This window comes from Oncorhynchus nerka, linkage group LG28, assembly GCF_034236695.1.
Source record: "Oncorhynchus nerka isolate Pitt River linkage group LG28, Oner_Uvic_2.0, whole genome shotgun sequence".
Taxonomy (NCBI): Eukaryota; Metazoa; Chordata; class Actinopteri; order Salmoniformes; family Salmonidae; genus Oncorhynchus; species Oncorhynchus nerka.
The window spans coordinates 82,465,390-82,492,778 of record NC_088423.1 but is presented as its reverse complement, the minus strand read 5'-3'; the positions used below and the strand labels follow the sequence as shown (position 1 = coordinate 82,492,778).

Below are 27,389 nucleotides of genomic sequence, written 5' to 3'. Positions count from 1 at the left end.
CATTCCTTTGCTTTAAATGTGTGTGTATTGTTGTTAAATTGTTAGACATTTACTTGTTAGATATTACTACACTGTTGGAGCTAGAAACACAATAATTTCGCTACACCTGCAATAACATGTGCTAAACATGTGTAAGTGACCAATACAATTACATTTGTATTTGAGAGACCACAAGTGTTCATTGACCACGTGTATTTATGTTTTTAATAAGCATTGGAGACGAAATATAGTTGACATGTTGTCAACAATCGAACCCGTAGTTGCGCATGCGTCGGTGTTACTAAACTAACCAACCCATCTCAACATGTTCTACAATCAGCAAATCTGACATTTCTGAGTTTCCTATTTCCGACTAGTACGTGAACGCGGCATAACAGCATGACTTAGGTGATAGAACGTCAGCGAATCATACTTTATCCACCCAATAGAAATATCCCACGGTGAATAGGAAACGCCTATCATGAGGTTTTTGATTGATTTCCGGTGTCTGTGAAATTACTTAGCTAGCCAGTTGCGGTACACCTTTTTTGTTTTGACCAGTGGTGATTGCAACGTCTTTAAAACCCACATTTTGAAATTGTTCACATAAATGGGCAATTTTTGAACAGGTACTTGTCTGAATTTTCGTTCAGGGAAGGTAAGCTGGCAACTGGATAGTAGCTAGCTAGCTACCTTTTGGCTTTCAAGCTAGGTAACGTTAGCTGGTTAGCTTGCAAGCTAGCAGATCTGGTTGGTTTGCTAAGTTTGTGTTGTGAACGTTCTTGACGTTCGTTTATCGAGTCGTACAGTATGCCTATTTCATTATGGATAATAAGCAACAAGGCTAGATTCCATCGCAAATGATTATGTATACTTGATTTGTAATTGCAGACCTGGCGTCCAGCTAACGAACTGGACGTCTGGACGTATCTTGTTAACAATCTAACTAGCTACTGTAACGTAACTATATATCTTAACTAACTAGCTATGTGTTCAAAGTCATTTTGCAGAATTAGTTGCCTGCATAGGAACACGTGACCCAACACGGATACAATGTCAACATTGCTAGTTGCCATAGTAGTTAGCTACACAAAGATCTTAGTTAACTAACTTGTCAACTACTGTAGCCAACGGCAATAACAATGCCTTTTTGGTAGTATGCGAATTAAATAATGAATCTAACTGGGCTAACACTCAACCTCCATGTTAAACAACCATTAAACACCAGACATCACAAATGTGTATGTCTGGATTATTTCCCGGTGGGGTTTAAAGTGCTTGGCCTGGCAGAGACGTAAGTTATACATGTTTGAGGTCATGACATGAATGAGGCACGACTGTCTGAGCAGCTGCATGGTCAGCAGATCAGCGATTCAGCAGTTGTCATTGAGGTCAGGTTGCCCCATTTTGTGTGTGTGCTCAGATGGCCTCATCAGTAATTTGGTCTCGTGTGGCTGTTGGTAGAGCATGGTGCTTTCAACGTCAGAGTTTTGGGTTTGATTGTCATGGGGGACCAGTATGAAAATGGCTCTAAATGAATAAAAATGTAACATTTGTTCTGTCAATTGTATCCCCAGTGATGCCAGTGAATGGCACAGGCAACACTTGTTGTGGGACTGACCTAGACGGCGAAGTTGCACCTCCATGAGTAATGAACCTGAACCCATTCTGGAGCATGTCTACCAATACTGGTCGTAAGGTAAGGGAGCGATCTTCCTCTTCTGCACTGAAAGCCAACTTCTGTCAAGTTCACCCAACACACAAGCGAGAAGAGAGACAAAAAAACAGGATCTTCAAAAGTTCCCAAAGAGACCCTCACACACTGAAAGTAAGGCTTGTGTGGTCTGTCTTCCTAACGTTTTCCCACAAAGACGGCATGGCTTCCTTGAAGCTTCATGCATTTTACTGCTGTTACCACCTGTCTTTTGTTTGAGAGGAATCTTGGGAGGACTGGAATTGTGGCATGGGAATGGCTAACTTAAGGTGTGTGGTGTCCTCTAACAACGCATTAGGCCTACTCATGCCTTTTCGCCAACTCCTTGCCAGGGACACTCCTTTGCAATCTCGTCCTGAAAGAGGGCAGTTTCAGGGTTGCCTTTTACTACCTGGTGCTCTTTAGGGCTGTGACAATAATAGTATTGCAATATTTGACACGAAGCAGACCTAAGTCTTTAGTCCTTTAATAACCTGCTGTATGTAAAATGTTGTGCTATAGCTTGGAAAATATATTTGACTGGATGACAACTGATTGTTTCCAACGTTATGGCTGTTTTTCCTAAAAGTGAAATCTGTTTTGTTTCCTTGCCACTATACTAATAAATATTGTGATACTGGTATCGTCCCAGCCTTAGTGCTCTGGAGGTTGCAGCTGCAACTATAGTCCAACATGACTTGTCACAACACATGGTTGTGGTTGTTGCAGGAGGAGCCTGTTGCTACTGGGAAATCCACTTGGATTTGATGTTAAACTGTAGTTTGACCAGAGCAATGGGGAACTTCTCAACTTTTTGTTTTGTTTGCTAATTGCTAAGATTCAGTTGGGTGAAAACTATTTGCCATGTCTGCTGTTGCCATTCAGTCTGTTGCCTACGTACCTCAATGACTTCTGGGAGAAAGGGAGGCACCAACTTCCAGTTTAGCATACAGGCGTCACATTGGCGAAGTAGCTCTGCCAGTAGTAACATAGGTGTGACTACTCTCTGTCCTGCCTTGTCAGATGAATGGTTCACTCATTGCTCTGTGCCTCCTAAAAACATTAATTCTACAACATGGTTTGTTTAATGGCACTCACTGTGTGCTGTCCATTAACCTGAATTATTTCCTTAGTTGCAGAGGGATAGGCCTTGAGGGTTTGTTGCTAATCTATTCCTTAGCTTACTGGCATCTCTCCTGCTGTGAACTAGCCTATCCTCCTTCCCTGTGCTTCCCACTGAGCTAGCATTGGTGGGATATGATGCGGGCTGTGTTTAGGGATGCTCTCTATGGGTGCTCTCACCTCCCATGGAACAAGGAAACTGATGCCAGACCAGAATCTCTGAAACCTGTGAGGTTGTCACCACATGCCTATTGCCCAGGGCTCAACATGTGCTCCCACTGCTGTCTGTGTTGCCTTGTAGTTCCACAACAGAGCTTGCCTCTGTTTATGCAGGTAGATGTAACAGACTGGCTTGAAATTGGTCGTCTGCATTCTCTGCAACATGGTGAATAGTGTTTTGCTAAGTGGGTTAAATCTAGGCATACTCCCCTCCTTGTAATAATCAATGCTACTCGTTTTTACTTCCTAGACATAGATATTGAGTTGTTAAATGCCTTTTGTTCACTCTTCTGCTGAGCAGAGATCTGACGGTGAGGAACAGAGTGGAGAACAGCAGCAACAAACAGCCAGTCCAGCCCGTCCTAGCTTTGGGAAGAAGCAGCTTCCCTCCATCCCCAAGAATGCAGTCCCCATCACCAAGCCGGCCTCTCCTGCCGCCACGGCACAGTTGGCCAACGGAACACATGCCTCCTACGGTCCATTCTACCTGGAGTACTCGCTGCTGGCTGAGTTGTAAGTACTGGCCCCGATCAAACTTTATTTTGGGTAGTGGATGTAGTAGACGCACTGGCTCTGTTTTGGATACCTTTCAAAATGCCTACCTCCTTTGCTAGAGGTAATCACTGATCTGTATGCGACTGGATAAGTGAAGGTATGATTTATTTTCACCAATCCAACATGTCAGATCATTGATTAGCCTACAGAAAGGAAGAAGGATGCATCTTCGATGTATTTGCGCATAGGCCACTATGTTATGGGGTAGCTGGACTATATAAATGATCCTGTACTCTTTGTACAGGAGGCTCTCCCTCCATCTCACCTGCGTGGGCGGGGTCAACCAGCCTCATTATAAATAGGTTTTTAATAAAAGTAATACCTTGATTGATTATTGATTTAGCCTCTCCTCATTAGTTAAAGGTATAATTTCCACCACATTGATAATGTGTGAGTTTTGTAGTTTATGTAGAGAAACTGTTGATGAAAAAATGTGCTGTTAATTTCCATATCCATTTTCTGCTGCATTGATTTAATTCCATGTTACCCTGTGACCCACAGCACGCTAGTGATCAAGCAAAAACTGCCTGGAATCTATGTGCAGCCATCCTACAAATCAGCATTGAGTGAGAGCCTAATCTGTCCTCGTGTTTGACTGCATAATCTACACATAATCTATACAAAGGGATCCTGAGATTCTTTTCTTTCCAGTGTGGTTCGGGGTCATTTTCATCAGACATGGCTTGTACCAGGATGGAGTCTTCAAGTTCACTGTGTATATTCCAGATAACTATCCAGATGGTGAATGTCCTGTGAGTACTTTTGTGGAACTGCTGTAACACTACAGCTGTTTACACAAAATAAAGCATTTTCTTTGGCACATTTCAAAGGTTAGTTTGTTCAGCATTTCCTGCTTTGGTGGCTGAGACTGATTGGTTTGTGACAATCATACAGTGCATTTGGAAAGTATTCCCTTTTTTCCACATCTTGTTACTTAACAGCCTTATTCTAAATGTTTTTTTTTTCTCCCCTCATTAATCTACACACATTACAAAACAGGTTAAAACATTTTTTTGCGAATTGATTAAAACTGAAATATCACATTTACATAAGTAGGTCCTGAGTGATCTGGAGCAGGTTTTCATCAAGGATCTCTCTGTACTTTGCTCTGTTCATCTTTCCCTCAATCCTGACTAGTCTCCCAGTCCCTGCCTCTGGAAGAATATTCCACAGCATTATGTCTACCACCACCATGCTTCACCATAGGGATGGTATAGGTGAGGTGAAGAGTGGTGTCTGGTTTCCTCCACACATGACGCTTGGCTTTCAGGCCAAAGAGTTCAATCTTGGTTTCATTAGACCAGAGATACTTTCTCATGGTCAGTCATTAGAGTGCTGCAGAGATGGTTGTCCTTCTGGAAGGTTCTCCCATCTCCACAGATTAGCTCCGTCGGTGTGACCATCGGGTTCTTGGTCACCTCCCTAACCAAGGCCCTTCTCACCCGATTTCTCAGTTTGGCCGAGCGGCCTGCTATAGGAAGAGTCTTGGTGGGTGGTTCCATACTTATTCCATTTAAGATGACGGCCACTGCGTTCTTGGGGACCTTCAATGCTGTAGAACTGTTTTGGTACCCTTCCCCAGATCTGTGCCTCGTCACAATCCTTTCTCTGAGCTCTACGGACAAACCCTTCAACCTCATGGCTTGGTTTTTGCTTTGATATGCACTATCAACTGTGGGACCTTATATAGACAGACACGTGTGCCTTTCCAAATCATGTCCAAAAAATAGAATTTACTTCAGGTGGACTCTAATGAAGTTGTAGAAACCAAGGATGCACCTGAGCTCAATTTCGAGTCTAATGGCAAAAGGTCTGAATAATTATGTAAATAAGCTATTTCTGTTTTTATATGAATTTGCTAATTTCCAAACCTGTTTTCGCTTTGTCATTATGAGGTATTGTGTGTAGTTAATCAATTTTAGAAATAAGCCTGTAACGTAACAAAATGTGGAAAAAGTTGAGGGGTTTGAAATGCGTGTTTAGCTATTTATGCAGTATTCTAACAGTACTATTTTCTCTCCTTTACCCCCATTTAGAGAGTGGTGTTTGATATCCCAGTCTTCCACCCACTTGTGGACCCTGTTTCAGGAGAGCTTGATGTCAGGAGAGCCTTCACCAAGTGGAGGTCAGTGCCTGGCTTCTATGCCCAGATCATTACATCAAAATGAATTAGGATGATTTAGAAATTGGTGTTTGTCAGGTACATGTGGCGTGATATTTTTCCATTAGTGTAAAGTCTGCTCCACTATGTACTAGCCACTACTACACAGCCTTACACATCCCTTGATAGGCTAAATGCAGTTACTACTTTTTGATCTATGATGTTAGTGGTTCATGTTGTGATTGATATGTGTTCTCTCAGGATGTTGTTGTTCTGGTGGTAAATAGTGATACAGTGCTGTCCCTGAGAGTTGAACTGCGTGGGGCTGTCTATAGTGTGCCTTAGTTAGAACTGACATGCGTTACATCAAGGCCCAGTGTTTACTTTGACTGCTGTTCCAGCTCTGTTCCTCATGGCCTGTTTCTTCAGCTGGACAGTGACACAGTCATGTAAGGTCCTCTCCTCTTAAACCTCAGTCTCTATCAGCTGAAGGTAGATTTATAGGAGCACAGCACTATATGTTTTGCTGAATGGGGAAAGTTGTCCAAGGTTTCCAGTGAGAATGTCAGTCTCATTATGGTGTATATGTCACACTTTGGCTGTGCACTACTGGTGTTTGAGCAGTGCCACTGTTGGGTATTTCACTAGTCTGAGATGAACCTATGCACCATGGAATGCCTTTATGATACTTGTGTATTTACTGTGACTGGAGTTGTATTTGGTTTGCCATTATGTTGAGAGAATCATAAATGTCTCCCGTCTCCCTGTGGACATGAAGGCGTAATCACAACCACATCTGGCAAGTCCTGATGTATGCACGCACGGTGTTCTACAAGATCAACACTATGGAACCACTCAACCCAGAAGCTGCTGTGCTGTAAGTCTGTACTTGTTCCCTTTCTCCTCACAGCCTTCCTTCTCTTACTCCTGTACTGGGTAATGCGTACGTGTGGCCTGGGTCAGTTTATATTGGTCAACAAGCAAGCTAGTCTTTGTGCTCCTATTGTGTACCCTGAAACTTCAATGAATAGCCCATACATTTATTTGCTTCAGTCACTGAACACAATCAGTACTTATTAGTTAAGTGTGTATTTCCTTAATGCACACAGCTATTGCACAAAATGTTGAATACTACCGACTGTTATTTGTTACCAGTATAAATATAACAAATCAATCGCAGATCATACACCCCGATTTGGCACCATGGAGACCTTGAATTGTGTTGATTTGATAGCGAGCAATGTTTTTAATGCACATGACGGGATTATCAGAGCTGTGTCCATGGTAACGTCGTAAACAATGAATTTAGACCCATTGTTTATTTACTGAAATGTGTGCTGATGCCCGGCTACTAAACGGGACAGGCGGCTCTTGAGACTTGCTGTTTAATTGAAATGTTGCGGTATTCTGAGTTCGTTTTTTTCTTAATTCTCTGAGCTAATGAATTAGATTGTGGCCAAGTTGGGGCAATTATCTCTCCACACTGTATTGACTGGCAAATTGCATGTATAATCAAATATATTAGTCACGTGCTGAATACAACAGGTGTAGACCTCACACAGTTTTTTCAGGTACGACAAGGATGTGCAGTTGTTCAAAAGCAAGGTGGTAGACAGCGTCAAACTATGCAACAGTCACCTCTTCGACCAGCCCAAGATGGACGATCCTTATGCAATAAGGTTGGTAGTAGGAAAAGCTCATTCCTGGAGTTCCATTTCCCATTCTCATAGCTCACGAACAATCTGAACATTGTCTTTAATTATTTTTTTTGTCAATAAGTAACCTCCTGCAGCATATGAAAGGAGATGCAATAAATGGTTGAGTATTTGTTTCTCTTAAGTGTTATTTTTTATGCTAATTTTTCCAGTTTCTCTTCATGGAACCCAGCGATCCATGACGAGGCGAAGGAACGGATGTTTACACATAAAGTGAGTCTTCTAAACCCCAGCAGTGTGCTTTTCAGACTTATGTAAAAGGACACAAAGCTCTGAGTCTGTCTGCTATGGTCCAAGGACTCAGGTTCCCTCTGAGCTCACTCCCAAAAGAGGCTTGTTTACTTGAATGAGAGCCAGCAGGGCTGTGATTGGTCAAGCTGTGTGAGCGGCCATTTGTTTCCATGGTGCTAGTTGAACAGTGTGGTAATGTGTGTCTGTTATTCTAGAGACGGCCTGAGGATCACCAGAAGGGGCTGCAGGTGTCAGGACTGTCTTGGGTGAAGCCTGGATCCACACAACCCTTCAGCAAAGACGACAACCCTCCCCTGAGCTGAGCTGAACCTGCAGTCCTAGTCAGCAGCCACTAGAGGGAAGATGCAGAGCAGAATGCCACGCCACAGACTAGCTTCAGCAGTCATTCAGTCGTTTGAATAGGAACTGAACAGGTTGAATGGACTTAATTTTACATTTCAACACTTGCACTCAGCATTTAAAAGCATTATAGGCATCTTGTGCTCAAACAGCTATAGAACAAAAATGTGTATATTATGTTAGTCAACCAGTTGTCATTGTTGATTTACTAAGTAACACCGGCTACAATGCAATCGGCGCATTTCCCCTTTATTTTCTTCGCTGCTCTTTGCACATGCTTGGGTTTGGTCTATGAAGATAACCACTCAAAGCTGGTTGAAAGGTGAGAATAAAAATCAGCATTAATTATAGATATACTGTATGAGTGGACTATGGATTCATGACCGCTTGTTAAGGTGTGGTCAGGACAGTTAATTATTGGGACTTGGAATGTTTTTCAATGACTTCAGACTGAAGATGGACTCTAACCGTGGGTATAATTTTTACCCCCAAACATATTTGACTGAAATAAAATTAAACCAACACTACATTTTTGGGGTGGGGGGGATATGCATCCTTTTGGATTACGGTTTGGTATCTTTTTCTTTACTGTGTAAACTACAGGCAAGATGGGTAATATATTTTGCAGGTATGGTTTTAATGAATACGCTAAGTTAAATCACGGCTATCTTTAAGTTGCTTTTAAATGATTTTGAATGTTCTATTTACCCTTATTGAGCTGATTAAAGGTTTGTCTAAATAAAAATGTGCTGTGGGAATGGCAGCCCTCAACAGACATTGTTTTGCTCAAGCTTTTGGCTACTTGGCACTATATTGCTGTGAAATGAAGTAAACACATGCTGTCTGGACTGTTGAATTTGGTAAAACAATGCATATGTGGACTTCTCATTTTAACGTTCCTATATGGAACCAAATCTTCAGTCAACAGTTTATGCTGTATAGGTAGTGAGGTTGGAAAGCTTTTCTTTGAAAGGAAATAAACATGACAATGCATACCAATGACTGTTTTAAATTGAGCCTTTATATAACTAGGTAAGTCAGTTTAACAAATTCTTATTTACAATGACTGCATAACCCGGATGATGCTGGGCCAATTGTATGCTGCCCTGTGGGACTCCCAATCATGGCTGATAGATGATACAGCCTGAAATCAAACCATTGTCTAGTGACACCTCAAGCCCTGAGATGCAGTGCCTTGGACAGCTGTGATGTACATGTATGTAGTGATTAAGGTTTGAGGTAAGCACTGTTTGCCATTGACTAGCTGTGAAGATGTAAGTAGCCTTTATTCATCACATAAGGGTGTGTGGGTCATGTCTCACGACAACGTGTTAGAGCTCAATTTGGCCTTTGTGACTCCAGACTCCGCAAATGCGTGACACCATCCATACGGTGCTTATAAACCATATTTTCAGCTCAAGCATACATTTGCTCTTAATAAATCAGCTGGACAGGTTGATAACCAGGGGTGAACTGAACACACGATGTTCGTGTTGAAAATTTTCGGAGCCTCAGAGGCACGCGAGGCCAAAAGTTATAACTTTACCCAGTAATACATTCCGAAATTAAGTCATGTTCTTTGATTTAACTTTCATAATAATTAAAAGGAGCGCGTTGACGTATGTGTGAAAAATCTGGTTGGATCTCATAGATTTGAGAAAACCTTTCCACTATTTCTGATCTCATGCTGTCAAGTATAGATTTATGGTTCACGTCAAGACCATACTGACTTGGTTTAGCAGTACTGTCAAGAGCCACTGGGGGTCAACACACACCGACAGGTTGCCATGTTATTTTCCAACTATCTCGCCTGTCAGAGTCAACATTATTATCCGGGAGACTACAGGTTTGTGTTATCAAAGTAAAACCTCCGCGGATTGGCTTCAGATCTACCGCGGCCATCTTGTGTGTCATGCCTTTATAACTAATTTTGTCTAATATTTGTCATTTTATTTTTTACATATGAGGAGTTATGGAACAAAATTGAAAATGAAATTTGTCCATGGGGAACCGGCTCCAAGTGTAATCTGAGATTATAAAAATTGAACGACTCCTCAATTGTCCAATCAGAGAGCAAGTAACTGATATGCAAATTGTGTCATCATCGATTCGTCACGTCAGCAGCAGTGGAACCGCTGTGGTCAACTAGTTAACTTCGCTCTTATAATTTTCAGTCAACGGATTTTGCGTCACTTCGGTAAGTAATAAAATCATTTTTTCGTCATAAATATAAAGTATTGGCTCCACACAGAGCCTTGAACTCTGGGAGAAAACCGTCATTCTAATGACTGAGAGACAGTGACGCTCAGCTGTGGTCACTAACGTTACGTTAACAGTGAGAATCCCGGTCTGAAAAGCACCCAACTAGCTAACTACAATATCAAGTCAAATGGCTCACGGAACATTGTGAGTTATTCCATTTCCATAATGATTCTCAGAGTTCGAATTATTGCATTCGTGTTACTAAAGTTATTGAAGGCGCTTCTGAACTGACAGCGACCCACTGTGATGGGGTACGAGCCTCGAGCCAGCTCAGCATCGTTACCATGAATGTGCATGCAGAGGGTAAAGTGATATCAGTCGGGGGTCTCAACGAAACTCGTTCGGGTCCATCAACAACTGGTTGAATTGTCTGTTGTCAATCTATTGCATTGTTCTTAATGAATGACTGTCGACCCCCATCCACCTTTCCCCTCCTACTCAGCAGAGGCGTCACGACACCACTGAAGTCGAGAGGAGAGGGGCTTGGATGAAAGACAAGTGGGGACACGTGTACGATTCGAGTTTCGAGAAGAACAGATGGTGGGAAAAAAATCCCTAAAGCTTGCCACCTGACTTTCAGATTCAGAAAGTTAAGATTCAGCTAATTTCTCTAACTAGGTAGCTAGTTACCTGTTGTGATTGGGAAACACATCGAGTGCCAAGCAGCCTTTTACTAGGAGGTGCAGCAAAAGGCTATTGTGAAGATTCGATGCTCAGATAGCCACGAGCCATAGCTGCACTCAGAGGATGCGGAGGTTAGTGGCCATTACAGACGGGCTTCTTTCTATCATGGGTTCATTGTTACAGATTCTCGCTGTGCCACATAAACCAGGTGTGGTTAATTGAGGGATTCTAGAACCTATTCTAAAGTCAAATTCAACAATGCAATACGATACTTATTAACCTTTCTTACTTCGTAATAATACTGTTATTCTTGGGATTATTCTTATTTAGCGTCTTTACAAACGAGTGTAATCAGCAGCCAGTTGATTAAAGTCGATTGATGATTGTCATGGATGTCCGTTGCACGTATATGTAGTTTGTGCAAATTCTATTTTGATTTCTGAATCCATGATGGAGTTGGATCGTCGACAAACGACGGGTTTGTGAGTTTGGACAGTTTGATGCTGCATTGTTTCTGTCTCTATGTCGTTATTGTGGCTGCACTTGTTATTTGTATTTTTTTTGTTTAGGGTGCTTAGATAAGTCACCAGGACTGAAATCGACGACGCCTATTTATTTGTTGTGTATAGTGGTTTGGTGATATCATGCTACTTGAGGCAAAGAGGCATAGACTCATGATAAACAAAGAAAGAAGCAAGCGGCAGGCATGCAGAGGTAGCTAGCCCACCGGGCACAGACTTCAATTCAACGTCTATTCCACGTTGGTTTAACGTAATTTCATTGAAATGACGTGTAAACAACGTTGACTCAACCAATGTGTGACCAGTGGGAGGAGGCTAAATGTAAGCAGGAAGCGCAGCAAAACGCGATTGCATTTATATTACACTGACTATAGTGGGACCTGTTGAATGTGCTCTGGAATGGCCTTGATCAGTGAAATTAATGTCCATTGTCCAATGCTGCTTTTTTAAACAAAATAAAAGTTTATTCAGGTGGTGGTGGGGGGGGTCTTTCGTTATTGGTGGGCTGGTTATTACCCAATACTTTGAGGGTAGAGCCTACAGATAAACCAGCCAAACAAATAGTCGACATTCGATTTGGCTATGAATTATGTTTTACATTTTAAAGTGTGTTTCACTGTAGCTAAATCTTAACTCCAGAGATTAACTAGAGCTAGTTTCACTGCATATCTGGGTTCAACATCAATTTATAAAGACTTTCAAGACTGCATAAAGTCTTCATAAGAACTACATAGATGGTTCACAACCCTAGCATTTATAAGCAAAGTCAAAGCCTACCTACTACATGCAATTCCCCCCCAAAACTGCCTGAAACTAGATCCTCAACATTCTGGTCTTGATGAGAATAAAAATAAAATATAGGTCTGGATCTTATGCATTGTTCAACCAATCTAGTAAATGTGAAGGAGTTAATTTGGAGTGTCACCTTGTTAATGGAAGGGCAGTCATGTCATAGGCTCTCTCTTCCATTTCCCCTGAAAACCGGAACTTGGTTGTTGGCAACTCCGCTAAGGCTGTATTGCTATTTAAAAAAAACAACATTTTTTCTTTTTTATAAACTGATTGACAGACTTTGGTTAAATTATTTGAATTGCATTTCCTATTTTTTTCTTCTTTGTTGAGCTCAATGATCACATTTCATACTTTCTCTAGAGATAAATCAGATCCAGCCTGGACTGTGCGATGTAGTAGGGAGTAGTTGTTTCCAACAGGTCAAATTTGGACATAGTTTAGCACATAAAATGTGGAAATGAACTAAAATTACCATAATCCATTACACATCTACTCGTCCAGTCTGTGTTTCTTTCATGCCTGCTACAGAAGAGACAGAAGAATGCGCGATTGTGAGGTGATATAGAGAGCAGCTGTTGCAGTATCTCTACCTGAAAATACATGATCTAAGTCATTGATAGTTGGTGTTCAGCAGTCATAAAAGTATGTCTTGTTTACTTTGAAGAACTACAAAATTGTGATTTTGTCAGACAGCATATGTAGCAACTCTATAGAGATGAGATGATGAAATAATAAAGCCATCAAATAAAACAAATGTAATATACACAATAAGTTAAATATTTTTGTAAAGCAAACTGGCTCTAACCAGAATAGAAAGAGGAATGGGAGGCCCCGGTGGACAACTGAGCAAGAGGACACAGGTCCTCAACTGGCAGCCTAGAAGGCCAGCATCCTGGAGTCGCCTCTACACTGTTGACGTTGAGACTGGTGTTTTGCGGGTACTATTTAATGAAACTGCCAGTTGAGGACTTGCGAGGCGTATGTTTCTCAAAACTAGACACTCTTCGTATTGTCTGAGATCCCTAAATTATGGAAAGCTGCCGCGGTCATCCCCCTCTTCAAAGGGGGTGACACTCTAGACACAAAACTGTTACAGATCTATATCTATCCTACCCTGCCTTTCTAAAGTCGCCGAAAGCCGAGTTAACAAACAGATCACCGACCATTTCGAATCCCACCGTACCTTCTCCGCTATGCAATCTGGTTTCCGAGCTGGTCACGGGTGCACCTCAGCCACGCTCAAGGTCCTAAATGATATCATAACCTCCATCGATAAAATACAATACTGTGCAGCCATATTCATCAACCTGGCCAAGGCTTTCGACTTTGTCAGTCACCGCATTCTTATTGGCAGACTCAACAGCCTTGGTTTCTCAAATGACTACCTCGCCTTGTTCACCAACTACTTCTCAGATAGAGTTCAGTGTGTCAAATCGGAGGGCCTGTTGTCCGGACCTCTGGCAGTCTCTATGGGGGTGCCACAGGGTTCAATTCTCAGGCCGACTCTTTTCTCTGAATACATCAATGATGTCACTCTTGCTGCTGGTGATTCTCTGATCCACCTCTACGCAGATGACACCATTCTGTATACCTCTGGCCCATTTTTGGACACAGTGTTAACAAACCTCCAGACGAGCTTCAATGCCATACAACACTCCTTCCGTGGCCTCCCAACTGCAACTTAAATGCAAGCAAAACTAAATGCATGCTCTTCAACCAATGGCTGCCCGCACCCGCCTGCCCGTCTAGCATCACTACTCTGGACGGTTCTGACTTAAAATATGTGGACAACAGAAATACCTAGGTGTCTGGTTAGAGATGTAAGCTCTCCTTCCAGACTCACATTAAGCATCTCCAATCCAAAATCAAATCTAGAATCGGTTCCTATTTCGCAACAAAGCATCCTTCACTCATGCTGCCAAACATACATTCTTAAAACGGACTATCCTACCAATCCTTGACTTCAGCGATGTCATTTACGAAATAATCTCCAACACTCTACTCAGCAAATTGGATGTAGTCTATCACAGTGCCATCCGTTTTGTCACCAAAGCACCATATACTACCCACCACTGCGATGTGTACGTTCTCGTTGGCTGGCCCTCGCTTCATATTCGTCGCCAAACCCACTGGCTCCAGGTCATCTATAAGTCTTTGCTAGGTAAAGCCCCACCTTATCTCAGCTCACTGGTCACCATAGCAGCACCCACCCATAGCACGCGCTCCAGCAGGTACAGTTGAAGTCGGAAGTTTACATACACCTTAGCCAAATACATTTATACTCAGTTTTTCACAATTCCTGACATTTAATCCTAGTACAAATTCCCTGTCTTAGGTCAGTTAGGATCACCACTTTATTTTAAGAATGTGAAATGTCAGAATAATAGTAGAGAGAATGATTTATTTCAGCTTTTATTCCTTTCAACACATTCCCAGTTGGGTCAGAAGTTTAAATACACTCAATTAGTATTTGGTAGCATTGCCCTTAAATTGTTTAACTTGTGTCAAATGTTTCAGGTAGCCTTCCACAAGCTTCCCACAATAAGTTGGGTGAATTCTGTCCCATTCCTCCTGACAGAGCTGGTGTAACTGAGCCAGGTTTGTAGGCCTCCTTGCTCGCACACGCTTTTTCAGTTCTGCCCACAGATTTTTTTGTAGGATTGAGGTCAGGGCTTGTGATGGCCACTCCAATACCTTGACTTTGTTGTCCTTTAGCCATTTTGCCACAACTTTGGAAGTATGCTTGGGGTCATTGTCCATTTGGAAGACCCATTTGCGACCAAGCTTTAACTTCCTGACTGATGTCTTGAGATGTTGCTTCAAGGTCGTACCTGACTGGGAACACGCACTTGAGGGAGAGTGCGAGGAGCAGGCACAGGACGTACCTGACTGGGAACACGCACTTCAGGGAGAGTGCAAGGAGCAGGCACAGGACGTACCTGACTGGGGACACGCACTTCAGGGAGATTGCGAGGAGGAGACACATGACGTACCGGACTGGAGAGGTGCACTTGAGGCCAAAAGAGTGGAACAGGCACATGTTGCACCAGACTGCTAACCGGATCCTCTGGTCGGATGTTGAGCAGAACACTGCACAACATCTCTCTCATCTCACTCTCTCCTAACTTCGCCATTGCCTCCCTGACAGGGGAGGCGCACTGGAGGCCTGATGCGTGGGGCCGGTACAGGTGACACCGGACTGGTGACACGCACCTCAGGGCAAGTGCAGGGAGCAGGCACAGGATGTACCTGACTGGGGACATGCACTTCAGGGAGAGTGCGAGGAGCAGGCACGGGATGTACCAGACTGGGAAGGCGCACTTGAGGGAGAGTGCGAGGAGCAGGAGCAGGACGTACCTGACTGGGAACACGCACTTGAGGGAGAGTGCGAGGAGCAGGCACAGGACGTACCGGACTGGGAAAGCACACTTGAGGGAGTGTGAGGAGCAGGCACAGGATGTTCCGGACTGGGGAGGTGCACTTGAGGCCAAAAGAGTGGAACAGGCACAGGTTGCACCAGACTGCTAACCGGATCCTCTGGTCGGATGTTGAGCAGAACACTGCACAACATCTCTCTCATCTCACTCTCTCCCAACTTCGCCATTGCCTCCCTGACAGTCTCTGGCTCTTCCCTCTGCTCAGCCGCCAGCTCCATGTTCCCCCCCAAAAAAAATAACTTTGGGTTGTCCTTGGGCTTACTGAAGCCGCAAACCTTGTCATCATCGCTGTCCTCCATAATCTCCTTCCGTCTGTTGCCAAGGAAGGGTTTCGCATCTCCCCATCACTTCTTCCTATTTCCAGAAATCCTTCCATCTTTGGGCACGCTGCTTGGTCCTGGTTTGATGGGATATTCTGTCACGATCGTCGGAATAATTATCGGACCAAACTGCAGTGCGATATAATATTTATTTGAAAACGCACAAACAACAAAGAAAGAACGAAACAAACAGCGAACCGTTGTTACTTAAATATGATCCCCAATTAGAGACAACGATAGCCAGCTGCCTCTAATTGGGATTCATACCAAGCACCAACATAGAAATACTAAACTAGAATCCCACATAGAAGATAATAACTAGAGTCACGCCCTGACCTACTATACTATAGAAAAACAAAGGCTCTCTATGGTCAGGGCGTGACAGTCATGCACAAAGTAGATGTCCTAACCGATTTAACAAGAAATTTCTGAGTGGTTGAAAAACTAGTTTTAATCAAACGTTTTCTGTAAGTCTTCACAAGGTTTTCACACACTGTTGCTGGTATTTTGGCCCATTCCTCCAAGCATATCTCCTCTAGAGCAGTGATGTTTTTGGGCTGTTGCTGGGCAACACGGACTTTCAACTCCCACCAAAGATTTTCTATGGGGTTGAGATCTGGAGACTGGCTCGGCCACTCTAGGACCTTGAAATGCTTCTTACGAAGCCACTCCTTCGTTGCCCAGGCGGTGTGTTTGGGATCATTGTCATGCTGAATGACCCAGCCACGTTTCATCTTCAATGCCCTTGCTGATGGAAGGAGGTTTTCACTCAAAATCTCACGATACATGGCCCCATTCATTCTTTCCTTTACACGGATCAGTCGTCCTGGTCCCTTTGCAGAAAAACAGCCCCAAAGCATGATGTTTCCACCCCCATGCTTCACAGTAAGTATGGTGTTCTTTGGATGCAACTCAGCATTCTTTGTCCTCCAAACACGACGAGTTGAGTTTTTACCAAAAAGTTATATTTTGGTTTCATCTGACCATATGACATTCTCCCAATCTTCTTCTGGAGCATCCAAATGCTTTCAAGCTAACTTCAGACGGGCCTGGACATGTACTGGCTTAAGCAGGGGGACACGTCTGGCACTGCAGGATTTGAGTCCCTGGCGGCGTAGTGTGTTACTGACGGTAGGCTTTGTTACTTTGGTCCCAGCTCTCTGCAGGGCATTCACTAGGTACCCCCTGTGCTTCTGGGATTTTTGCTCACCGTTCTTGTGATCATTTTGACCCCACGGGGTGAGATCTTGCGTGGAACCCCAGATCGAGGGAGATTATCAGTGGTCTTGTATGTCTTCCATTTCCTAATAATTGCTCCCACAGTTGATTTCTTCAAACCAAGCTGCTTACCTATTGCAGATTCAGTCTTCCCAGCCTGGTGCAGGTCTACAATTTTGTTTCTGGTGTCCTTTGACAGCTCTTTGGTCTTGGCCATAGTGGAGTTTGGAGTGTGACTGTTTGAGGTTGTGGACAGGTGTATTTTATACTGATAACAAGTTCAAACAAGTGCCATTAATACAGGTAACGAGTGGAGGACAGAGGAGCCTCTTAAAGAATAAGTTACAGGTCTGTGAGAGCCAGAAATCTTGCTTGTTTGTTGGTGACCAAATACTTATTTTCCACCATAATTTGCAAATAAATTCATAAAAAATCCTACAATGTGATTTTCTGGATTTTTTTTCTCATTTTGTCTGTCATAGTTGAAGTGTACCTATGATAAAAATTACAGGCCTTTCTCATCTTTTTAAGTGGGAGAACTTGCACAATTGGTGGCTGACTAAATACTTTTTTTCTTTGTTTCTCCCTCCCTAACTTTAAGCATCAGCTGTCAGAGCATCTTACCGATTGCACCTGTATATAGCCTATCGTAAATAGCCCACCCAACTACCTCATCCCCATGTTGTTATTTTTTTTCTTCTTCTCTTTTGCTCTTTGGTATCTCTACTAGAGGTCGACCGATTAATCGGAATGGCCGATTAATTAGCGACGATTTCAAGTTTTCATAACAATCAGAAATCAGTATTTTTGGGCGCCGAATTGACACTTTTTTTTTGCATTTTTATTTGTTATTTTTTTTACGCCTTTATTTAATCTTTATTTAACTAGGCAAGTCGGTTAAGAGCACATTATTATTTTCAATGACGGCCTAGGAACGGTGGGTTAATTGCCTCGTTCAGGGGCAGAAAGACAGATTTTCACCTTGTCAGCTCGTGGAATCAATCTTGCAACCTTACAGTTAACTAGTCCAACACAATAACGACCTGCCTTTCTCTCGTTGCACTCCACAAGGAGACTGCCTGTTACGCAAATGCAGTAAGCCAAGGTAAGTTGCTAGCTAGCATTAAACTTATCTTATAAAAAAACAATAAATCATAATCACTAGTTAACTACACATGGTTGATGATATTACTAGATATTATCTAGTGTGTCCTGTGTTGCATATAATCTGACTGAGCATACAAGTATCTAAGTATCTGACTGAGCGGTGGTAGGCAGAAGCAGGCGCGTAAACATTCATTCAAACAGCACTTTCGTTTTGCCAGCAGCTCTTCGCTGTGCGTCAAGCATTGCGCTGTTTATGACTTCAAACCTATCATCTCCCGAGATGAGGATGGTGTAACCGAAGTGAAATGGTTGGCTAGTTAGCACGCGCTAATAGCGATTCAAATTTCACTCGCTCTGAGCTTTGGGTGGTTGTTTCCCTTGCTCTGCATGGGTAACGCTGCTTCGATGTGGTGGCTGTTGTCGTTGTGTTGCTGGTTCGAGCCCAGGGAGGAGCGAGGAGAGGGACGGAAGCTACACTGTTACACTGGCAATACTAAAGTGCCTATAAGAACATCCAATAGTCAAAGGTTAATGAAATACAAATGGTATAGAGGGAAATAGTCCTATAATAACTACAACCTAAAACTTCTTACCTGGGAATATTGAAGACTCATGTTAAAAGGAACCACCAGCTTTCATATGTTCTCATGTTCTGAGCAAGGAACTGAAACGTTAGCTTTCTTACATAGCACATATTGCACTTTTACGTTCTTCTCCAACACTTTGTTTTTGCATTATTTAAACCAAATTGAACATGTTTCATTATTTATTTGAGGCTAAATTGATTTTATTGATGTATTATATTAAGTTAAAATAAGTATTAATTCAGTATTGTTGTAATTGTCATTATTACAAATACATGTTTAAAAATTGAAATCGGCCGATTAATAGGTATCGGCTTTTTCGAACCTCCAATAATCGGTATCGGCGTTGAAATAGCATAATCGGTCGACCTCTAATCTCTACTTGCACATTAATCTTCTGCACATCTATCACTCCAGTTTTTAATTGCTAAATTGTAATTATTTAGCCTCTATGGCCTATTTATTGCCTTACCTCCCTAATCTTACTACATTTGCACACACTGAATATAGACTTTTCTATTGTGTTATTAACTGTATGTTTGTTTATCCCATGTGTAACTCTGTGTTGTTGTTTGTGTCGCACTGCTTTGCTGTATCTTGGCCAGGTCGCAGTTGTAAATCATAACTTGTTCTCAACTGGCCTACCCGGTTTAAAAAGGTGGAAAAAAAATGTTTAAAAAAATTATGTACTTTTCCTCTTGCTCAGTTGTGCACCAGGGCCTCCCACTCCTCTTTCTATTTTGGTTAGAGCCAGTTTGCGCTGTTCTGTGAAGATAGTAGTACCCAGCGTTGTCCGAGATCTTCAGTTTCTTGGCAATTTCTCTCATGGAATAGTCTTCATTTCTCAGAATAAGAGTTTCAGTAGAAAGTCTTTGTTTCTGACCATTTTGAGCCTGTAATCGAACCCACAAATACTTATGCTCCAGATACATTTACATTTAACATTTAAGTCATTTAGCAGACGCTCTTATCCAGAGCGACTTACAAATTGGTGCATTCACCTTATGACATCCAGTGGAGCAGCCACTTCACAATAGTGCATCTAAATCTTTTAAGGGGGGGGAGGGGGGTGAGAAGGATTACTTTATCCTAACCTAGGTATTCCTTAAAGAGGTGGGGTTTCAGGTGTCTCCGGAAGGTGGTGATTGACTCCGCTGTCCTGGCGTCGTGAGGGAGTTTGTTCCACCATTGGGGGGCCAGAGCAGCGAACAGTTTTGACTGGGCTGAGCGGGAACTGTACTTCCTCAGTGGTAGGGAGGCGAGCAGGCCAGAGGTGGATGAACGCAGTGCCCTTGTTTGGGTGTAGGGCCTGATCAGAGCCTGGAGGTACTGAGGTGCCGTTCCCCTCACAGCTCCGTAGGCAAGCACCATGGTCTTGTAGCGGATGCGAGCTTCAACTGGAAGCCAGTGGAGAGAGCGGAGGAGCTGGGTGACGTGAGAGAACTTGGGAAGGTTGAACACCAGACGGGCTGCGGCGTTCTGGATGAGTTGTAGGGGTTTAATGGCACAGGCAGGGAGCCCAGCCAACAGCGAGTTGCAGTAATCCAGACGGGAGATGACAAGTGCCTGGATTAGGACCTGCGCCGCTTCCTGTGTGAGGCAGGGTCGTACTCTGCGGATGTTGTAGAGCATGAACCTACAGGAACGGGCCACCGCCTTGATGTTAGTTGAGAACGACAGGGTGTTGTCCAGGATCACGCCAAGGTTCTTAGCGCTCTGGGAGGAGGACACAGATACTCAACTAGTCTAAAGAAGGCCAGTTTGATTGCTTTAATCAGAATAAGAGTCTTCAGCTGTGCTAACATAATTGCAAAAGAGTTGTCTAATGATCAATTAGCCTTTTCAAATTATAAACTTGGATTAGCTAACACAACGTGCCATTGGAACACAGGAGTGATGGTTGCTGATATTGGGCCTCTGTATGCCTATGTAGATATTCCATAAAAAATCTGCCGTTTCAAGCTACAATAGTCATTTACAACATTAGCAATGTCTACACTGTATTTCTGATCAATTTGATGTTATTTTAATGGACAACAAATGTGCTTTTCTTTCGTAAACAAAGACATTTCTAAATGACCCCATACTTTTGAACGGTAGTTTATATCGCAAGTAGTAAGTTAATTTGCCGTTAATTCCTATAATTTCTAATCTACAATGTTTGTTTTTGTTACGGTTATTTTTGTTAATGCTTTTAACATATTGTTACTTCAGTCTTTTATCGTTCTGGTTGTCGGAGTGAACACGTTGTTTGCAGAGCGCACAACCTATGCTACACTTGTTAAAAACAAGTTTTGGTTTGTTTCATTCAATTGACTAGTTTTGACAATTTAGTCATTGTGTTTTGTTTGGAGCGCTCCTGTCATTGTTGAGTAAGGATGCGCATTGATTACTTCTTATCTCTTGCACAAATAGCCTACAGCTGTGTCTGTTCGGAGCTCACTGGCAGGAAACTCTGAGGGCCCAGAATATGTTATACATAGGTGCAAGTTTGCTAGCATGAGCTTCAGGCCACACCCTAGTTAATAGTTGATACAATGATGTTGGTTTTATGAGCTGTTTTTACATAGTTGGCAATGGAAGTAACTTTTTAGGTTTGTATCATTTTCATTAAGATTTGGATAGAATTTTGATTAACCACATGACAATGATTTTGACATACGTTATTATAAATTAAATCTAACTGTTACACGAAAATGTGCATATGAAAACCATAACTGGCATGTAGATCGGTAGAAATTGTAAGATAAAATGGCATTCCACATCAGAAAAGTTACTGACTCGTGTAGCCTATTACCGGCAACTACAGAAAATTAGCTGCAGAATCTGCGAAAGCCAGTAGGAGCGGGAGAAGGATGGTCAGTTTAAGTTTTTCTTCTGATTATCTTCATCTCTGGCACCCTCTTGAGTCATTTGTGTCTTATTTAATCAAAACTGCCCTTAAAGCATCAGACAAGCTCAATGCATATATAGTTGCTTTTATTTAAATACATTTGGTGTGTCTATATGTGGAGAAATGCACATTTATAGGCTGTCTATGGTTGAGACTAGGGCTGTCCCACACTAAATAATATCTTGGTCTACCGAAAGTCATCTGTTCTATCGACCAATCGATTGGTCGATTCTATTATTTAGTGTGGGACAGCCCTAGTCTCAACCATAGACAGCCTATAACCGGTTGTATTGTACATCATATAGCTTAGGTTCTACAGTTCATCATTGGTCCCAACTAATACAAGACGAAGAAGCAGCAGCAGGAAAAACTATGCGGCTCAGATAAGCTACCTAACCTACCCCTGATTACTCATGCAGTTTGTTGAGCGGCCCGGGTAGGATTCTGGTCTGATGTTACCTCTAATTGAGTGATCATATTTTCCTGTCTGTTTGGGAGAATTAGGCCTGGCCATTCTGCTCATTGTCAGTTACAATGGAGCCCTGCTAAGTGACTGAGAGAGATGGGAGTTCTCTTTTCATGCCTAGCCTGCCCTCAGCTGTAGGTCTGTGTTGCAAGAGAAGAGAATACTCTCCTACTACTGGGCTGGCTGCTAGTCACATGAGAACAGAGCTCTAGTATAGCCAAGAGCTGGGCATGGGATATGATCTGGCCCCTGCTATCTGGTGCTCCTGTTAAACACAGTTCTAACTGCTATAGCTGTCCATGTTGTGCTGAACCTCCATTCCATAACATCTGTCATTTATGAAGATGAGTAAGGCTACATTAATGATTCACAGTAACCATGTTAGGGTTAAGTCTTGATGCTTCCTGTATGAATCTTGTGTATTGTCTTGGTTGTGTGCTTGTGTCATACTGGGCCTTTGTAACAATGAGTAAAAAGTAAGGTTTCATCATAGCCAGGGACAGCCCCACTACTAGGGCTGGGCAGTATGCAGATTTTCATACTGTTCTTCTCTCATCCCGAGATGTACAGTTTTACCATGGAGGCTGCTAGCTAAATATGCTAACAAGCGCAAATGGAAAAATATTTCAAAGACCGGCAGCCCAGCTATAAAGTTATATATACATAGGTAGGAGCTACTGAATGTCATTTTTGGTGAGTTTGGACATTTACAAGCGAATGTGAACGAGATACATTGTGCAATAAACAGTACTGGCTCTGGAGCAGCATGTGTACACGCGGTGTCTGTGTGGAGTCTGGAGTCTCTAGGGCAACAAGCCTGCTTGCTCTGCTTAGAGAAGAAGAGACAGAACGCCCTTTCCGTTCTCGGCCTATCAGCTGACAGCGTTCTGATGAAGCTACTTTTCTCGGTGTAGCCAGCCTACTTTTCCAGATTAACTTCAAGAAAAACATTAGGAAATGTAGCTACATTCTTTCTATAATAAACAGAAATATGATGGCCATGCATTGTTTTTGCAAAAAATACATTGCATGTTCATTGTAAGCTCATTTAGTCTACTTGTGTGACTGCCAGCCTAATAGAGTTGCGCTTCTGTTGTCATCTGATGAAAATGAAGCTATATTCTGCTGAATGTGTTGCAGTAATGTATTTTCTGTGAAGGAAAACTATAGTTGCACATCCCTGATCACTCTATTGAAGCAAAAAAACACTTGCCTTTCAATATAAAAATCAACCCCTGTCAATACACAGCTGGACTCACCTGCTCCCGCTTTGTGCCATTTACAAACAAACACGTGACGGCTCAACTGTTCCGGGGAACTACGATGAGCTTCATAATGGAAAATAATGTGACAAGTGAAATGAAGAACGCTTTATCTTCTAACATATTGCCCAAGTTGACTGCAGGTATTTACTTACAAAGTAGCTACAAATATTAACATATATAGAAAAACTTCAAATAAATAGTTAACGGTATTTGTCTTTGAAAAACCATCCCGTGGCTATTTCCAAATACCCCGGTATACGGTATATACGGTATACCGCCCAAGCCTACCCACTACCCCACTTAACCTTAGCAGAGGTTGACGAGTTGTGGTTGAAGCTGTGGATCTCAGTTGTATGTCCCCCCTCTGTATCAGAAGACTTGTGAGAGCCATGACTGTACATTCAGGAAGGCATGTCAAAGTGTTTGTAGTGAGGTGAGTGTGGGTGGTGAGTATGAGTCAGCAGGTCTTGACTAGCACAAGTGTTCCGTCATCTTCTATTGGTCATTGGTCTGTGGTTAGATGCATCCTGAGCCAACCTCCCTGGCTGTTGACACAAACAGCATCAGCTGTCTATCTGTCTGTCTGCACCTTCCTCCCACACCTTCAGTAGCTACTAGCAGACAGACGGCTCGATAGATAGCAGGCACAGCACAGCCACAGGGCTGAGGCTGAGCGGAACAGGGGTCTTTGAACTGAGGAAGACTAGAGGCACCTGGCTGTTGGTCTGTCTGGCAGTTGGTTCAGTTTAGATCAGATCAGATGCGTTACCACACAACTACCTGCTGCCAACCAGAGATAATTGACAGTGCCAAATTTATCCCAGGCCTGTCTGACCTAGCCATTACTTGGCTTTTTGGCAGCCGCTGTTTTCACTGATGACGTTTACGTGGCTGAGAGCGTCTGTTATTGTAATAAATTGTAGTGTATATGAGGTAGAGGTGTATGGAGATCTTGAAAACAACTAGAAGTGTATTGATTTGAATAACACAGGATGATGAACATCAAAAAGAGACGGGCTAAATTTCTTTAAATCTATTTGACAACTGAAAATCTCTTTATTGTGCAGCCCACACACAGCTCAGTATGAACGAGACATGTTTAAAGATGCATGTTTTTCTTCTCTCTGTTAAATCTGACTTGAGGTTTTGTCTTAGTTTTTCTCTCCAGGGCCAGTCTGTGATGGACATACTGTAGCTCAGTAACACGTGGCGCTCCTCAGCACCAGCTAGAACACAGCAGAGATCCAACGTGGGGGACTGGTCTCTGGAAGACTGATCCTGGCACCTGGGCCATGACAGATCCCATCATGGACTTCTTTGACGACCCCAACCTGTTTGTGGGAGGGCTGGACGGGTTGGCTGAGGAGGGCTTCCCCCCTGGACCCTCGCTGGTGGATGAGCTCAACCTCAGCGCAGGCTTTGAGCCCCTACAGGTGGAGCCGATAGGGGCAGGGAAACACCCCGGGATGATACCCACCTCCATGCCCTCCTCCACCCAACAGAGCATGGCTTATGGGCAGCAGATGGGGAATTCTCCGGGCATGAAGGCCCAGAACTCCATGGGACAGCCCTTCGCTGGCTCTGAGGGTGTGGGTGGTGGAGGGATGATAGCAGCACAGCATACCCAGTTCCATGGACGCTCAATTGGTCAGGCACCCCAATCCAACGCGTTGTTTTCCAACAGCAGCCCCATGTGGGGCAACCAGGACCAGAACGGGAACCTCTACCACTCAGTGCCCCAGCAACAGCAACAACTACATCAACAACAGCAGCAGCAACTCCACAACCAACAGCATCACCTCCGACAGCAACAGCCACAGCAGCAGCACCACCCTTGTCAACAACAACTTCAGCAGCAGCAACACCAGCTTCTGAACCAGCGGCAGCAGCAGCACCTTCATCAACAGGTAGTGAACCCTCAGTCTCTATCCCAGCAGCACCACAGCTTCCCCTTCCACCAGGCCAACCAACAGCCAGCATCCCACAACCAGCAGCTTACCACCGGGGGGACCCAGTTCCACTCCAGGGCTGTGCCTAACTCAGGGGCTCTGGCCACAGCTAATGTGGAAACCACCAATGCCTCGCTGGCTGGAACCCCGCCACAGCAGGGTGGCTACCTGCTGGTGCAGGGGACTAAGGGGGCCTTTCCTGGGGTAGGGCCAACGGACTCTAGCATGTCCTTCTCCATGCAGACCTGCTCCCCCATGGCTCACACCCTGTCCTCCTGCTCAGTGAGTTCCACCACCGCCTACCCTCCCTCCCAGTACTCCTTCCCTGGCCAGGGACAACCTGGCATCTCCAGCCTGAGCCAGCCTCTCTCTTTAGCCCCAGTGTCCATGATCCCCACCACCACTCCCCTGCCCTCCTCAGTGCCTGAACTCTCTCTCGTGGGAGCTGGATGTGCGTTTTCGTCTGCTCCAGGGATGTCTCAGCATCACCAGCCCGAGCAGGTCCCAGTCAGCCAGGCTGAGGACGAATGTCCCTTCCGGGCTCTGCGCTGCTCCAGGCAGACCTTAGGGAACTACGACTCATCTGAGATGTTTGGCCAGGCCATGAGCTGCTACCCCAGTGCAGTCAGCCAGCTCGTTCCAGACCAGCAGCAGAACTGTGGATCTAACTTGGAAGTTACCAGACCTCCGGCCAGCACCACTACCACCAACGGCTACGTGTCTCTAGAGGTTAGCCTGGCAGGGCTGCAAGGGGAGGTGGAGGCCCAAGGAGGGGGCTTTGAAGGCTTGGAGGCTCCGGACCTGCTGGCTGATGAGCTGCTGCCTCAGCTGGAGGCTGCCCTCAGTCAGCACGACCACCACGACCCCAACTGTTCCTGGACCAATGGTGGGGATGGAGAAAGGAATGGAAAGGGAGAGGAAGAAGAAGAGATGAAGGAGGAAGACAGGATCTCCATATCCATGGACTACAAGATACAGGTAAACCCATTGGGCCATTAACACTTGCTTTCAGTCTGAGGCTGGCTAGGCTGACATATGCTGACAGACATAAGCTGAGAGAAAGGATGATATGGATGAAGTACCTAGTTATCCAGATTCCGCAGAGTTCTCCTTCATTCATCTATTTAAAGATGCACTATGCAGAAATCACTCTGCCATTTCCTGGTTGCTACAATTCTAATTTCAGTTTATGTGACAAAACAAGCAAGTGTAGTGTAGAGAGTCATCGTACCATCTAAACCACTGTGAAATATATCTCCCATAACCCAAAATATTGTATTTTCAGCTGTTTGAAGCTTGTGTACAAAACTTTTAAGTAAAAGATGCAAAAATGGAAACGGAAAGCGTAGAAATAGCCCACATAGATCTACGACTTCTTGCTTTCAATGAGAATGACAGATCTATGTCACATTTCTATGTGAATTTGTTCAGGTCATTCAAAAAGTTACATATTGCAGCTTTAATGTATTACTACAGGGAAAGAAATACACATTGCCGATGTATAGAATAGTTGTGGTTGTTGGTGCTAATAGTTGTCCTTCCACTTGACCACATGGGCAGGAGGGGATTGGTCAAGCGAATTGTCAAATGTCAAATTATTTCTCATTCCATTCACATTTAAATCTATATCTGCATCTTATCCAGGTTGTTTTATCTATTCAGTTCCAACTATGTTGGAAATTAATGGTAAGAATTGACAGTGAGACATGTATTTGTGACAGCTACGTTAATGGATACATCTCTTGCACTGACAGAGAGACTAGAGAGAGCCTTGCCATGCTTTCACTCCTCTCAGCAGCCAGACGCCAGCCAGCCACCCACCCATGTAATGTTTAACTAGCCCTGGAAGAGCATGAGCATATTTGGTGCACCTGCAATCAGGGGGAGGTGGAGGGAGGGAGTGAGGGAGGGGAAGGAGGCTCAGCCCTCCTTTAAATTATAATAATACAGCCTATTCTAGCTATCCTCTCAGTATT

The 27,389-nt window shown here is 43.6% G+C and overlaps 2 protein-coding genes across 11 annotated transcripts in view; both read left to right on the top strand.

The window, feature by feature from the left end:
- Nucleotides 1-376: 376 nt before the first annotated feature.
- On the top strand, nucleotides 377-8,974 carry LOC115117528 (AKT-interacting protein). Of its 5 annotated transcripts, none has more exons than XM_065013191.1 (11): nucleotides 377-637; nucleotides 1,557-1,678; nucleotides 3,315-3,526; nucleotides 4,070-4,134; nucleotides 4,220-4,320; nucleotides 5,605-5,693; nucleotides 6,071-6,118; nucleotides 6,448-6,546; nucleotides 7,232-7,348; nucleotides 7,537-7,597; nucleotides 7,831-8,974. In XM_065013191.1, the coding sequence occupies exons 2-11, from the start codon at nucleotides 1,631-1,633 to the stop codon at nucleotides 7,936-7,938; spliced, it is 948 nt and encodes a 315-aa protein (XP_064869263.1). In that variant the 5' UTR covers nucleotides 377-637; nucleotides 1,557-1,630; the 3' UTR covers nucleotides 7,939-8,974. The 5 variants fall into 5 exon arrangements, with proteins under 5 accessions (XP_064869263.1, XP_064869262.1, XP_064869264.1 ...); XM_065013190.1 differs by having other exon boundaries at nucleotides 378-608; XM_065013192.1 differs by having other exon boundaries at nucleotides 385-608; nucleotides 7,241-7,348.
- Nucleotides 8,975-10,089: 1,115 nt separating this feature from the next.
- The window catches only part of LOC115125476 (chromodomain-helicase-DNA-binding protein 9-like), a 197,731-nt gene continuing 180,431 nt past the window's right edge, over nucleotides 10,090-27,389 (top strand). For 5 of the 6 annotated variants that reach the window (XR_010461738.1, XR_010461737.1, XM_065013186.1 and 2 more), the window contains exons 1-2: nucleotides 10,090-10,172; nucleotides 24,620-26,391. Coding sequence is in view for 4 of the 6 variants with exons in the window: in XM_065013186.1 (XP_064869258.1) it covers nucleotides 24,757-26,391 (1,635 nt within the window). In the remaining 2 variants the exon portion in view is untranslated. Of the gene's footprint in view, nucleotides 10,173-10,682; nucleotides 10,993-24,619; nucleotides 26,392-27,389 lie in introns of all 6 variants that reach the window. The other variant, XM_065013183.1, reaches the window with a different exon arrangement.

Coding starts and splice junctions, on each gene's coding strand:
- LOC115117528 (XM_065013191.1), top strand. CDS start 1,631: ATGAACCTGAACCCATTCTGGAGCATGTCTACCAATACTGGTCGTAAG. Junction 4,135..4,219: donor ATCCTACAAATCAGCATTGA/GTGAGAGCCTAA, acceptor TTTTCTTTCCAG/TGTGGTTCGGGGTCATTTTC. Junction 6,119..6,447: donor CTGGACAGTGACACAGTCAT/GTAAGGTCCTCT, acceptor GTGGACATGAAG/GCGTAATCACAACCACATCT.